The 14,016-nt window shown below is 43.7% G+C and overlaps 2 protein-coding genes across 3 annotated transcripts; both read right to left on the bottom strand.

Annotated features, from left to right (window-relative positions):
- Positions 1–416: 416 nt before the first annotated feature.
- Positions 417–1,222, bottom strand: LOC127486965 (keratin-associated protein 4-8-like). Of its 2 annotated transcripts, XM_070060732.1 has the most exons (2): positions 903–1,222; positions 417–872 (listed from the first exon to the last, which is right to left on the bottom strand). In XM_070060732.1, the coding sequence occupies exons 1-2, from the start codon at positions 1,151–1,153 to the stop codon at positions 728–730; spliced, it is 396 nt and encodes a 131-aa protein (XP_069916833.1). In that variant the 5' UTR covers positions 1,154–1,222; the 3' UTR covers positions 417–727. The 2 variants fall into 2 exon arrangements, with proteins under 2 accessions (XP_069916833.1, XP_051687302.2); XM_051831342.2 differs by having other exon boundaries at positions 417–1,222.
- A 9,095-nt stretch (positions 1,223–10,317) lies between these two features.
- On the bottom strand, positions 10,318–11,234 carry LOC138846085 (keratin-associated protein 4-2-like). Its single transcript, XM_070060721.1, has one exon. It carries the CDS (start codon positions 11,142–11,144, stop codon positions 10,629–10,631), a length of 516 nt encoding a protein of 171 aa, XP_069916822.1. The 5' UTR covers positions 11,145–11,234; the 3' UTR covers positions 10,318–10,628.
- Between the last annotated feature and the right edge of the window lie 2,782 nt (positions 11,235–14,016).

Genomic DNA, 14,016 nt, shown 5'->3' with positions numbered 1-14,016 from the left:
GAGCAGGGCAGGCATGGAAGCCAAAACAGAGTGAGAGAGTGAGAAGAGGACTCCTGGATGTGGCTGGGCTTCATCCCACCAAGGACACTGGAGACTGGCACAGACGTCCCCACTGGGGAAGCAGTCAGTGAGGACCACTTGTGCTCACCACCTCCTGCCCTGGGTGATCACTGTCCTCAGAGAATCTGACTCCTGCCCAGGGCTCACGCCTTCCTCTAGAGAGTCCTCGTGCAGAGAGTGGAGAAGCCTGCTCGAAGCAAGCGTCCTCCCAGGTAGTGATGAGAGTGCAGAGGGAGTAGAGGTAGCACTCGGAAATCACCTGCAGCTTCTGCTCTTCCTCAGAGAATAACTCAGACAAACTGCCAGATAAAGATGGACGTTCCATACAGAGAAATAATGAGCATAATGCACTTGGATTTGTATGCTCGGGAAAATTCAGATTTATTCAAGATGTGAGAATATCTTCATAAGAGAAAACATGGCACAGAGTAAAATATCAAAATTTTCCATTGCAGAGACATGATAGTAGCCAGATTTCAGAGGAGTTTTCTTTAGGAGACAGAAAGTACATGGTGGGGTTAGGGAGTGACATATTTGGAGAACAAAATTCCCTGATAAAATTTCATTAGAAATGAGGGTTCACAATTGGGCCCTCACAATACAGCTCATAGATTGACTACATCAAGAGTATTAGTTCATGAAGAACAGGTGAGTGGAGGTGAAAGGCTCAGCAGCAAGAACCACTAGAGCAGCAGGGGCGGCAGCAGGTGGACACACAGCAGCTGGGGCGGCAGCACTGAGTTCTACAGCAGGTGGTCTGGCAGCAGATGGGCCTGCAGCAGCTGGAGATGCAGCAGGTGGGGCGGCAGCAGGTGGGGCGGCAGCAACTGGAGATGCAGCAGGTGGGCTGGCAGCACACAGACTGGCAGCACTGGGGCCTGCAGCAGCTGGAGATGCAACAGCTGGGGCGGCAGCAGGTGGTTCTGCAGCAGGTGGTCTGGCAACAGGTGGGGCGGCAGCAGCTGGAGATGCAGCAGGTGGGGCGGCAGCAGGTGGGCTGGCAGCAGCTGGGGCGGCAGCAGGACTCCTCCTGGCAGAAGTCTTGGCCACAGCCCTGCTCAGAGCAGACAGAGCCACAACAGGAGTTGACCATGGTGTCAGAGGGTGGAGGTTGCTGTGGGTTTACAGACGGTGGGTTTGTGAGGTGTGGGTGTCTCCCTGCCCCTGCTCCCCATTTATACCCTGTTGAGGGGCTGCTGGCATCAGGTGCAGTGCTCTTTCCTTGTTATTGTTTTCCCTGATAAATAGGTGATTAGCAAATTAGGCAAGTGTGTTTCCCTGCTTGAAATTTCTCAGCAGATGGGAAACATTATTTCCTTTTCCTGGTGTGTTAGAGTTCAGCCCATCCGCCCTTCCTGAATCACCTCCCGTGTGGTGGTGTTGAGCTTCTGCAGGAGCAGTCATGTGGCATTCACACTCTGGGCTCTGCAGCTCAGTCCCACATGGCTGTACCTCCAGTGTCCTCAATTCTCCTGGACTGTGAGGACTTCTGGTGGCTCAAGTGGGTAGATGTGCGTCGTTGTCAGATCCCATTCCCTGCGTGACAGGGGGACAAGACATTGGGACTCTGAAATGAGGCCCCAGACAGTAGAACAACAAGGCTGGGAGGACATGTCCTGTCTCCACTCTGAATCACAGCCCTCTTTCTAAATTTTTCATGGAAAGAAACACAGAACTGTTTCAAGGAAGAAAACTATGCTGTGATTTTTTTCTCCATGCACAAACATCTAAGTGAGTTTTAGGAACTTGAGGAATCTGGATGCAGAAATGAGCCTCACCACACAGTTCAGTCCCCTCCCCTTCCTCCTCTTTGGACTGCTTCTCATCACCTGTTCTTGGCTGACAGGTGTGTGACCTGTGACCTGTGTCCAAGCCAAACCAGAGGACTCCAGTGTCCTGGCCTCTTAGCTTAGCTCACCCCTTCCATTTCTCTCTGCTGATCCCAGATCTGAGGGTGCACTCTCTACCTTGCTATTATTTAAAAGATTTATGCATTTTATGAGTTACACAGAGAGAGGAGAGGCAAGTAGAGAGAGCGAGGTCTTCCACCACTGGTTCATTCCCCGATTGGCTGTCAACAGCTGAACCTGCGGCTATCTGAAGCCAGGAACTAGGAGCGCCACTTGAGTGCATGGGCCCAAGGACTTGGTCCATCTTCTGCTGCTTTCCCAGGTCATAGCAGAGAGCTGGATCAGAAGTGGAGCAGCCGGGACTTGAACTGGTGCCCAAATGGGATGCTGGCACTGCAGGCCACGGTTTAACCTGCTACACCACAGTGCCAGGCCCTCTGCCCTGCTTTTTTATTGAAGTCATTGCTCAGATTTCACTCTCTAGTCATTGATTTCAACCAAAAAAAAGCTCAGAGCAAAATAAAGGTGAAGTAGAAATAAACATCTCGATCCATGGGCACCCACTTACATTTGATCATAGCGGGGATGAGATGAAAGCCCGGAGGCTGCAGCAATGCCTGCCAAGTTCCTGGGCCACCATCACTGTGCATGAGGTGCTGAGTGGGGCTGCCAGTCCACCCCTACCCATCTGGGCCAAGGAAAGGGGCAGCAGGGACAAGGTGGTAACTGGGGTGGCAGCTCTAAGTATCTTAGTTAAGATCCTCTAAGACCATCCCCAGCAGCATTTTAATCACATTTATTTCCTTATCAAACGAGTGATTGACACGTTTTAGTCCTATGCTTATGTGTGCAGAGCAGGAAAGATGTATGCAGATGTACTGTGAAGCAGCCTGGTGTCCCGAGGGGCCAGATTCTCACGGGATTTACTGTATGAAAGTAGGGAAGAACAAAACCTAAAAGAGGGAGTTGTGGATTATCAGGAGAGAAGTTTCTACACAGGTTGAGGGAGGTTAAGTGAACTCTCACCACAGCTACAGGGGCGCAGCTCAGGCTCCTTACAGACCCTTGTGCAGAGTCACAGCCCTAAGCCAGGGGCCCTCCATGTCGGCTGCTTGTTGCAGTGAAAAACTGCCAGACTGGCTCCTGCCCAGGGACACGCTGATTTAATTGGTGTGGGATTTGGCCTGGAGGAGAAGTTTTTATGCTTCTCAAGTAAATCCAGGGATAACAAAGCTTGAGAAGCACCACCTCTTTTTTTTTTCTCATTTGCATGCAACTGTGGAAGTTTATGCTGGGAACATAAGTAGCTAAAAATAATTAAAATGTAACTGATACTAACAAAATAATAGAGAATATGACCCTGAATTTGAAACACTGAGTTTTGAACATGGCAGTCGGAAACAGTGGTGATTTTCTTTACTCTTTTTTTCCTGAATTTTTTTTACTCTTTAGGTCACTCTAATACCATAACGCATAGTCTTACCTGGATAAGAATGAATCTCTAGAGCATGAGCCATAGTGGATGATTTCTGCTGAGAGCACCCTGGGTTATTTGGGAAGAACCTCAGAACCAGGACAGCCAAGACTCTGTATACTACCTGATGAGTTTACCCATAGGTAGGGTAGTAGAAATGATAATTTTTTAAGTATACACATATGATTTTACACACATATGATTAACTCTTCTAAGTAAAGAGCTCCACAGATTGTATGAAAAAAAAACTGACCGTCAACAGTTAAGACAAGGGCTGTTCAAAGTTTTTCCATCTCAAAGTGTCAATTTCTCTTCTAGAGATTACCGTTTAGGTAATTGTTAGTTTTCACAGGTCACGGAGATCATATAGCATTTGTCCTTTTGGACTGACTTATTTCACTAAGTGTGATGCTGTTCCATTTTATCCATTTTGTTGCAAATGACAGAATTTCATTTTCTTTATGACTGTGTAGTATTCTAGGGTATACATATCCCATAATTTCTTTTCCCAGTCCTCAGTTGATGGGCATTTGGGTTGATTCCATATCTCAGCTATTGTTGAGCTACAATAAACATGGGGGAATCAATAACTCTTTCATATGCTGATTTCATTTCCCTTGGGAAAATTCCCAGGAGTGGGATGGCTGAATTGTATGATAAGTCTACATTCAGATTTCTGAGGTATCTCCATACTGTCTTCCACAGTGGCTATACCAGTGCACATTTCCACCAATAGTAGATTAGAGTACCTTTTTCCCCACCTCCTCAAAAGCATTTGTTGTTTGTTGGTTTCTGTGTGAAAGCCATTCTGACGGTGCTAAGGTGAAACCTCATTGTGGTTTTGATTTGCTTTCCCTGATGGCTAGTGAACCTGAACATTTTTCATGTGTCTGTTGGCCATTTGGATGCCCTCTTTGGAAAAATGCCTGTTTAAGTCCTTTTCCCATTTCTTAGTTGGGTTGTCTGTTTTGTTGTTGTTGAGTTTCCTGATCTCTGAATATATTCTTGTTATCAATCCTGTATCAGTTGCATAGTTAGTGAATAACTTCTCCATTCTGTTGCCTCTTCACTTTGCTGAGCGTTTCCTTTGCAGTGCAGAAGCTTTTCCATTTAATGCAATCCCATTTGTTAATTTTGGCTTTGATTGCCTGTGCCTCTGGGGTCTTTTCTAAGAACTATGTGGTATGCCAATGTCTCTCAGGGTTTCTCTAATGTTCTTAATAATTTGATGGTAGTGGGTCATAGATATAGGGCTATAATCCATTCTGAGTGGCTTTTTTGTGTAAGATGTATTGTAGGGGTCTTGCTTCATACTTCTGGATGTGGAGATCCAGTTTTCCCATCATCTTTTGTTGAATAGACTGTCCTTGTCAAGCAATTGATTTTAGCTCCTTTGTCAAAGATAAGTTGGTTGTAGAAGCATCGGTTGATTTCTGGTGTTTCTGTTCTGTTGCATTGGTCTATCCATCTGATTTTGTGCTAGACTAGGCTGTTTCGATTGTAACTTCCCTGTGGTATAACTGGAAATCTGATATTGTGGTGCCTCCAGCTTTGTTTTTGTTGTATAAGATTGCTTTAGCTATTCAAGGTCTCCTGTGCCTCCATATGAATTTCAGCAATGTTTTTTCTTTATCTGAGAACAATTTTCTTGGTATAAGTTTTATTTACATCCCATAAGTTTTTTTAAAGATTTTTTTGGAGTTAGAGTTACCGACAGTGAGAGGGAGCGACTGAGAGAAAGGTCTTCCATGCGCTGGTTCACTCCCCAAAGGCTGCAATGGCTGGAGCTGCGCTGATCTGAAGCCAGGAACCGGGAGCTTCTGCTGTGTCTCCCACATGCGTGCTGGGACCCAAGGACCCGGGCTATCCTGTACTGCCTTCACAGCCCATAGTGAGAGCAGGATGGGAAGAGCAGCAGACAAGACTAGGATCGGTGCCCATATGGTATGATGGCACCACAGGTGGTGGATGAACCCACTGTGCAACAGCGCCAGCCCCTGTTCTTGGTATTCGGATTGGTATTACATTGAATATATACATTGCTTTTAGTAGTATGGACATTTTGATGATATTGATTCTTCCAGTCCATGAACACTGAATATGTTTCCATTTTTTTTGTTTCTTCTTCTATGTGTTTTTTAATGTTTTGTAATTTTCATCATAGAGAACTTTAACATCCTTGGTTAAATTTATTCCAAATATTTGATATTTTTTGTAGCTATTGTGAATGGAATTGTCTCAGCCAAGGCATTGTCTGTGTATACAAAGGTTATGGATTTTGTGTTTTGACTTTATATCCTTCCACTTTACCAAATTCTTCTATGAGTTCCAATAGCCTGTTAGTGGAGTCTTTGGGATCCCCAATGTATAGAATCATGTCATCTGCAAATAGGGATCGTTTGACTTCCTCCTTCCCAATTTGTATCCCTTTGATTTCTTTTTCTTGCCTAATGGCTCTGGCTAAAACTTTCAGAACTATACTGAATAGCAGAGGTCAGAGTGGTCATCCTTATCTAGTTCTGGATCTCAGTGGGAATGCTTCCAACTTTTCCCTATTTAATAGGATGCTGGCCGTGGGTTTGTCATAAGATGCCATGATTGTGTTGAGGAATGTTCCTTCTATACCCAATTTACTTAAAGATTTCATTATGAAAGGTGTTGTATTATATCAAATGCTTTCTATGCATCTATTGAGAGAATCGTGTGGTTTTTGATCTTCACTTTGTTAATGTGCTGTATCACATTGATTGATTTGCAAATGTCAAACCATCCCTGATACCTGGGATAAATCTCTCTTGGTCCAGTTGAATGATCTTCCTGATGTGTTATTGGCTTCAGTTGGCTAGTATTTTGTTGAGGATTTATGTGTCTATGTTCATCAGGGAAATTGGTCTGTAATTCTCTTTCTCTGTTGTATTTTTTTCAGACTTAGGAATTAAGGTGATGCAGGCTTCATAGAAGGAGTTTGGGAGGATTGCCTCCCTTTCAATTGTTTTGAATAGCTTGAGAAGAATTGGAGTTAGTTCTTTAAATGTCTGGTAGACTTCAGCAGTGAAGTCATCCAGTTGTGGGCTTTTCATTGCTGGGATGGTCTTTATTACTGATTCAATTTCTGTCTTGGTTATTGGTCTGTTTAGGTTTCAATGTCTTCATAGCTCAATTTAGGTAAGTTGTATGTGTCCAGTAATCTGTCCATTTCTTCAAGGTTTCCTAATTTGTTGGCATATAGCTCTTTGTAGTAATTTCTGAAGATTCCTTTTATGTCTGTGGTGTCTGTTGTTACATTTCTGTTTGCACCTCTAATTTTTTTGATTTGGGTCCTCTCCTTCTTTTTTTTGTTAGTTGGGAAATTGTGTCAATTTTGTTTATTTTTTAAAAAAAAGCTTTTTGTTTTGCAGATCTTTTGTATTTTTTGATTCAATTTTGTTTATTCTCTAATTTTAATTATTTCTTTTCTCCTATTAATTTTGGATTTTGTTTGCTGGTGTTTTTCTATGTCCATAAGAAGTATTGATACCTCATTTACTTAGTGCCTTTCCAACCAACTGCTATAAACGTTCCTCTTTACACTGCTTTTGCTGTATCCAATAAGTTTTGATATATGTATTGTCATCTTCATTGGTTTTCAGAAATCTTTTTATTTCTTTTTTGATTCCTCCAATGTACCACTGTTCATTCAGGAGCACATTGTTTAGTCTCAGTGTGTTTACATATGGTCTAGAGATTCTTGAGTTGTTGATTTCCAGCTACATTCCATTATAGTCAGGGAAGCATGGTATACGTTGATTATTTTGAATTTGATGAGACTTGATTTATGGCCTAGCATGGGGGGTCTATGCTAGAGAAACTTCTTGCACTGGTGAGAAGCATGTGTATTCTGCATCTGTAGGATGAAATGTTCAGTAGATATCCATTAGATCCATGGGGTCCATCGTGTCGATAAACTCTGTTATTTCCTTGTGGATTTTTTGTATGGTTGATCTGTCCATTGCTGAAAGTAGAGTATTGAGGTCCCCTATTACTATTATATTGGAGTCTATGTCTCCCGTTAGAGTCAATAACATTTCTTTTAAATAGCCAGATGACCTGCATATATGTTTAAAATAGTCACATCTCCCTGTTGAATTGATCCCTTAATCATTGCATAGTGCCCTTCTTTGTCTATTTTAACAGCTTTTGTGTTAAAGTCTTCTTTGTCTGATATTAGGATGGCTACACCAGTTCCTTTCCATCCTTCCACTTTCAGTCTTTGTTGGTGAGATGTGTTTCTTGGATGCAGCAAACGGATGGGTTTTATTTTTAATGCATTCAGCCAGTCTGTCTCATTTAACTGGAAAGTTGAGGCCATTTACATTCAAGGTGACTGTAGATAAGTAACGACTTTGCCCAGCCATTTTCCTATAAATATTCTTATTATTTCCTTTGGATTCCCTTTGTACTTTTACTGGGAGATTTTCTGCCTTCACCTTCTTTTGTAGTGATGACCGTGTTTCTGTGTTTCTATGTGTAGAACATCCTTAAGCATCTTTTGTAATGCTGGATGACTAGTGACAGATTCTTTCAATTTCTGCTCTTTGTGGAAGATCTTTATTTCACCTTAATTTATAAGTGAGAGTTTTGCAGGGTATGGTATTCTGGGTTGACAGTATTTTTCTCTTGAGACTTAGACTATATCTCACCGTTTTCTTCTAGCCTGTAGGGTTTCTGATCAGAAGTCCACTGTGAGTCCAGTTGCAAATCCTCTGAAAGGAATCAGGTTTCTCTTGTGCACATTTTAGAATCTTTTCTTTATGGTTTACTGTGGAAAGGTTGACTACAATGTGTCTGGCCATGTCTATTAGGAGTTCTGTGTGCTTCCAGCACTTAGATGTCCCTTTGATTCTCCAAATTGGGGAGGTTTTCTGTAGTTATTTCACTAAAAAGGTCTTCTGGTCCATTTTATTTTTCCATGCCTTCAGGAATCCTAATATCACTATGTTGGATTGTTTGATAGTACACTGTAAATTCTGACACAATTTTTTAGTTTTCTAATTTCTGTTTCTTCTTCTTCTTCTTTTTTGGTCTGACTGTAAAATTTCCATGGATTGGATATTTAACTTGGATCTTCTTTCTTCTGCCTCACTAAGTCTATTCTTAAGATTTTCCACCATATTTTATTTGTTCTATTGAATTTTTAATTTCCAATATTTCATTTTGATTTTCCTTTAAATCTCAGTTTTGTGGGAAAGATTTTTATTCATGTCATGTACAGATTTTTCTAGTTTGTGAATTAGTTTCTGATTACTTCTAAGTAATGCTATGATCAGTTATTGAAATCTGTTTCTGAGATTTCGTCAATCTAATATTCACGTTCTCTTACTGAAATGCTGTGTTTCTTTGGAGGCATTGTGCTGTCTTCCTATTCTGGTTCTTGAATTGCTGCATTTATTATCAGGCATCTGTGGGGATACCTGTGGTTGTCATTGTTGTTTTCCCTCTGATGGCTTTATCTTTGAACTTGCCTCTGTGTTTTAGTGCAGTGTCTGCTCTTTCAGTGAATACCCAGAGTTGTGTGCTGGTGTGGCCTTGGAGCTCTGCTCAGTGCTGCAGGGTGAAGGGACTCTCCAAGGTGAGACCCACATTCATCGAGGTAAATCTCCTCTATTTTTTTTAAATCAGAGAGGAGCTGTGTTCTGCTTTGTCAGTGTATTGTCATGCCCACCAGCTATCCTCAAAGGAAACAAAGTCTAAGCACTAGCCCTCGTAGGTACAATATTCATCTGTGCTGCCACAAGAACAGCACAAAGGTCCTGTGCAGTCCTTGGTGAGAATATGGATCCTGCGGAAATGACTGTCACCAAGGAGTGCCGTGTAACAGCTCTGAGGTCAGCGGACCCACACCTATCACAGGACATGAGACCAGTGGACAGTGGTCATGGCCTCATTGGGTCCTGATTTTTGCTGCACCAGGCAACACAGTGAGCTGATACAGCGATGAAGTCACCTCTTGATGGCGTGAATGAGGTAACAGCTTGCAGCTGACCCACAGTGAGGTTGGAGCACCATCTTTCAGGTTGCAACATAGATCATACACCAATGTGATTCTGAGACCACAATAGATATAGGTCCACTGTCATGGAAATTCCTAATGCAAAATTCCTGATTTATATCCGCCTCAGCATGCACATCTCAGGTGTTCTCCTCAACCACAGACTTCTCAAGGAAGACTGTTACTTGTGTGGCTGTTGTGCCCCAACCCTCAGATGTGGTTATAGAGGAAAGGAGAGAAGACAACTAGCATTGCAACATCTGTGCAAAATTCAAAAGAGGGTTTAGCATGGTTTTTGAGAGTGAACTACAGATCCATCAGAACACCTTGAGCTTTATATGAGAAATGTTTTCAAGGATGTTCTTAGGGAGGTTGGGAATGGTCTTAGATTGGGCCACATCTAGAGCAGACCCAGACACAGGTGTTTTTTTGAGAAGTAGTTCATTTGCGAGATGATCCCTACAGTCAGTGAAAGAAACTGGGTAAATGAGCAGGGCAGGCATGGAAGCCAAAACAGAGTGAGAGAGTGAGAAGAGGACTCCTGGATGTGGCTGGGCTTCATCCCTCAAGGACACTGGAGACTAGCACAGACGTCCCCACTGGGGAAGCAGTCAGTGAGGACCACTTGTGCTCACCACCTCCTGCCCTGGGTGATCACTGGGCTCAGAGGCTCTGACTCTCCTGCCCAGGGCTCATGCTTTCATCTTGAGAGTCCTCGTGCAGAGAGCGGAGGAGCCTGCTCGAAGCAAGCGTCCTCCTAGGTAGTGAGGAGAGTGCAGAGGGAGTAGAGGTAGCACTCAGAAATCACCTGCAGCTTCTTCTCTTCCTCACAGAATAACTCAGACAAACTGCCAGATAAAGATGGAATTTCCATACAGAGAAATAATGAGCATAATGCACTTGGATTTGTATGCTCGGGAAAATTCAGATTTATTCAAGATGTGATAATACCTTCATATGAGAAAACGTGGCACAGAGCAAAATATCAAAATTTTCCGTTTCAGAGACATGATAGTGGAGAGATTTCAGAGGAGATTTGTCTTTGGGAGACAGAAATTAAATGGAGGGAGTAGGGAGTAATGTATTGGAGACCAAAATTCCATCTAAAATTTCATTAGAAATGAGGGTTCACACTTGGGCCCTCACAAGACAGCGCATACACTGACTACATCAAGAGTATTAGTTCATGAAGAACAGGTGAGTGGAGGTGAAAGGCTCAGCAGCAAGAACCACTAGAGCAGCAGGGGCGGCAGCAGGTGGACACACAGCAGCTGGGGCGGCAGCACTGAGTTCTACAGCAGGTGGTCTGGCAGCAGATGGGCCTGCAGCAGCTGGAGATGCAGCAGGTGGGGCGGCAGCAGCTGGAGATGCAGCAGGAGGGTCTGCAGCAGGTGGGCTGGCAGCACACAGACTGGCAGCACTGGGGCTTGCAGCAGCTGGAGATGCAACAGCTGGGGCGGCAACAGGTGGTTCTGCAGCAGGTGGTCTGGCAACAGGTGGGGCGGCAGCAGGAGGGCTGACAGCACTGGGGCCTACAGCAGCTGGAAATGCAGCAGGTGGGGCGGCAGCAGGTGGGCTGGCAGCACTGGGACCTGCAGCAGCTGGAGATGCAGCAGGTGGGGCGGCAGCAGCTGGGCTGGCAGCAGCTGGGGCGGCAGCAGGACTCCTCCTGGCAGAAGTCTTGGCCACAGCCCTGCTCAGAGCAGACGGAGCCACAACAGGAGTTGACCATGGTGTCAGAGGGTGGAGGTTGCTGTGGGTTTACAGACGGTGGGTTTGTGAGGTGTGGGTGTCTCCCTGACTGTGGTCCCCTTTTATACCCTGCTGAGGGGTTCTGGCATCAGGTGCAGTGCTCTTTCCTTGTTATTGTTTGTTCCAATGAATAGGTGATTATCAAATTAGGTAAGTGTGTTTTCCTGCCTGAAATGTTCACACTAGGTGGGAAACATTATTTCCCTTTCCTGGAGTGCTGGGACTCATGGGTCAGCTCTTCCTGAATCGCCTGCCATGTGTCGTTATTGTTGAGTTTCTCAAGGAAAGCTGTCATGTGACACTCGTCTTCTTGGTGCTGTCTGCCTCTGTGTGGTCGTGCACAGCACATCATGTGGACTCCAGTTTTGTAAGGATTCTTCTAGGTCCTCATCTTCCTTTTGCCAATCCAGGCTGATAGAGTTCCATTCCAGAGTGATAACAGGTCCATTATCTGTAAGATGGGCAGTAAACACACTCTGAAAAAGACCCTGGGCTTGAAGAGAAAAAGGCTTCTAGGACACATCCCTTCCCTCTGTGGAACACGACCCAGTGTTTAGACTTTTTCATGAGAAACAGAAATGTTTTAAGGAAGAAATCTAAGTGGTAAAGTTTTTATGTTGCTTTTTCTTTTGAAACATCTTCAAGTCTCAGGCCCACCTGGACAGACTGAGTAGTATGATCACCTGCACCTTAATGGTTAGGTCTTCAGCTCCCCCCCAGGACTGGTTTCCTTGTCCCTTTGACTTCTTGTCCCTTGGCTTTACAAGATGAACTAAGTGGTGTCCTCTGTTTCCCTGACTTACTGTCCAAGGAAGCCGAGGGAGATTGCCCCGTGTTCTGGTGTCTTCTCTAACCTGCACACTGCCATCTTCCTGTCTCTGTTGAGTCTCAGCCCTGACGTTGCTCTAAAAGGGAGATCATGTGACTCTTGTCTTACACAGTGGCCTCCATTCCATCCATGTTGTTGTGGGTGACACGATTTCATTTTTATGGCTGAATGGTATTCCTTCATGCATGCATAACATGTTTTCTTTATTCAAATGGACACTTAGGTGTTTGCATTTCTTGGCTGGTTTGATTAGTGCTGCAGGAAACATGGCAGTGCAGATGTCTCTTTAGCAATCTTATTTCATTTCCCTTGGGTATACACCCCGTAGTGTGGCATCAACATAGATGATCTCATAGAAGTAAAAAGGTGGTTACTAGAGGCTGGGGAGAGAAATAGGGAAGAAGGGATTGGGAAGGTTAATTAACAGGTCCTACATTGTAGCTATGGAGAGGAGGTCTGGGTTCTATTGCACATCAGGGTGACTGCACAGAATGTACTGCAAAGTGTCTAGTATACTAGATGTTTTCACCCTGAAGAAATGTTGAACTTGTTCAGATGTAGATATGTTTGCTCTGATTGGTTAGTATACAATGTGTGCACGTATCAGACATCACAGGGGACTCATGACTAGATACTATTTTGTATGCCTGTAAAAATTTAATAAATAAAAACACTTTAAAGAAAAGAGCCTCGAGATCAAAGAGAATCATCTTATATTTATTTGTACTGAGGATGAGGTGGAAGCTTATAGGAACAGAAATGCCCAAACAAATTGCTGGACCACTACAGTGTCATAACATGATGAATACAGCCCATCCATCTGTGGCCCCTGTGCCAAGGAAATCTGGGGGGAGATGAGTTGGTAACCCATGATGTCATCTTTAAGTTCATTAATTAAAGACAGAGCACTTTGCAGAATATTATCTTACCTACTTCCTTATCAAACACTTATTGACATGTTTTAGTCATAAGCTGGTGTTTGCTAAGCTGGAAGGACAGATTTAAACCACTGTGTTGTGAAGCAGCATGATGTCCCCGGGGGCAGATTTTTCCCTGGATGTACTGTGTATGAGTGGCTAAGCGAAGAATAAAACCTTAAAGAAAGAGTTGTTGATTATCAGGAGAGTGGTTTCTGCACAGGTTGAGGGGGATAAAGTGAACTCTCACCACAGCTACAGGGCACAGCGCAGGCTTCATACTGACTGGTGTGCAGTCACAGCCCAGCCAGTGGCTTTCCAAGTTGCCTCTTGCAGTCACCTGGGGAATGTCAGAAACCACCGGTCCTGGCTTCTGCTCAGAGACATTCTGATTCCATTGGTGTGGGATGTGGCCTGGGCTTAGAAGTGTTTTAAGCTTCTCAGTAATCCCAATAGGACACCAAGCTTGAGAAGCACCTTCTAAATTGCTGTATTGCATCCATTTGTAGAAGTGTGAATTGAAGACAGACATAGCTAAAATAATTAAATACAATTGTTTTAACAACATAATAGAGAAGACCCTGAATTTAAAACCCTAAACATTGAGCATTACAGACCAAGTGCTTGTGATTGTCTTTAGTATTTATGGTGTTAACGCTTTTCAATCATGCTGGTAACATGACCACCCATCCTCCATGAATCAGAATGAACCAATAACACACAAGCCACAGTGGACGATTTCTTTAGAAAGCTCACTGGGGGTATATATGGAAAAGAAACTCAAAACTAAGACAGCCATTGCCCTATAGACTCCATGCCTAATGTTGCCCATAGTCAGAAAGTAGAATTGGTAACTGACATCAGGATCATACACATACAAAATGTCAACTCTGCCTAAACCATACCTCTATTTTTACCCAGAAGACTGTAATTTCTTTCCTCATGTACTTCTTTTGAATCTTTTTATTGACTCTTAGAGTGCCATGATAAAGGAATTCAGTTGAGTAAATGTAAAGATATTTGAAGGAAGTGAACCCAATTGATGTTTGCAAACATGATTCAGGAACTGCAGCTACCATGTACCTGGATACATCATGTCAAGTGAC

The sequence above is a fragment of the Oryctolagus cuniculus genome, chromosome 17, assembly GCF_964237555.1.
Source record: "Oryctolagus cuniculus chromosome 17, mOryCun1.1, whole genome shotgun sequence".
Lineage (NCBI taxonomy): Eukaryota > Metazoa > Chordata > Mammalia > Lagomorpha > Leporidae > Oryctolagus > Oryctolagus cuniculus.
The sequence above is the reverse complement of the archived record's forward strand: the minus strand, read 5'-3'. Positions and strand labels throughout refer to the sequence as shown.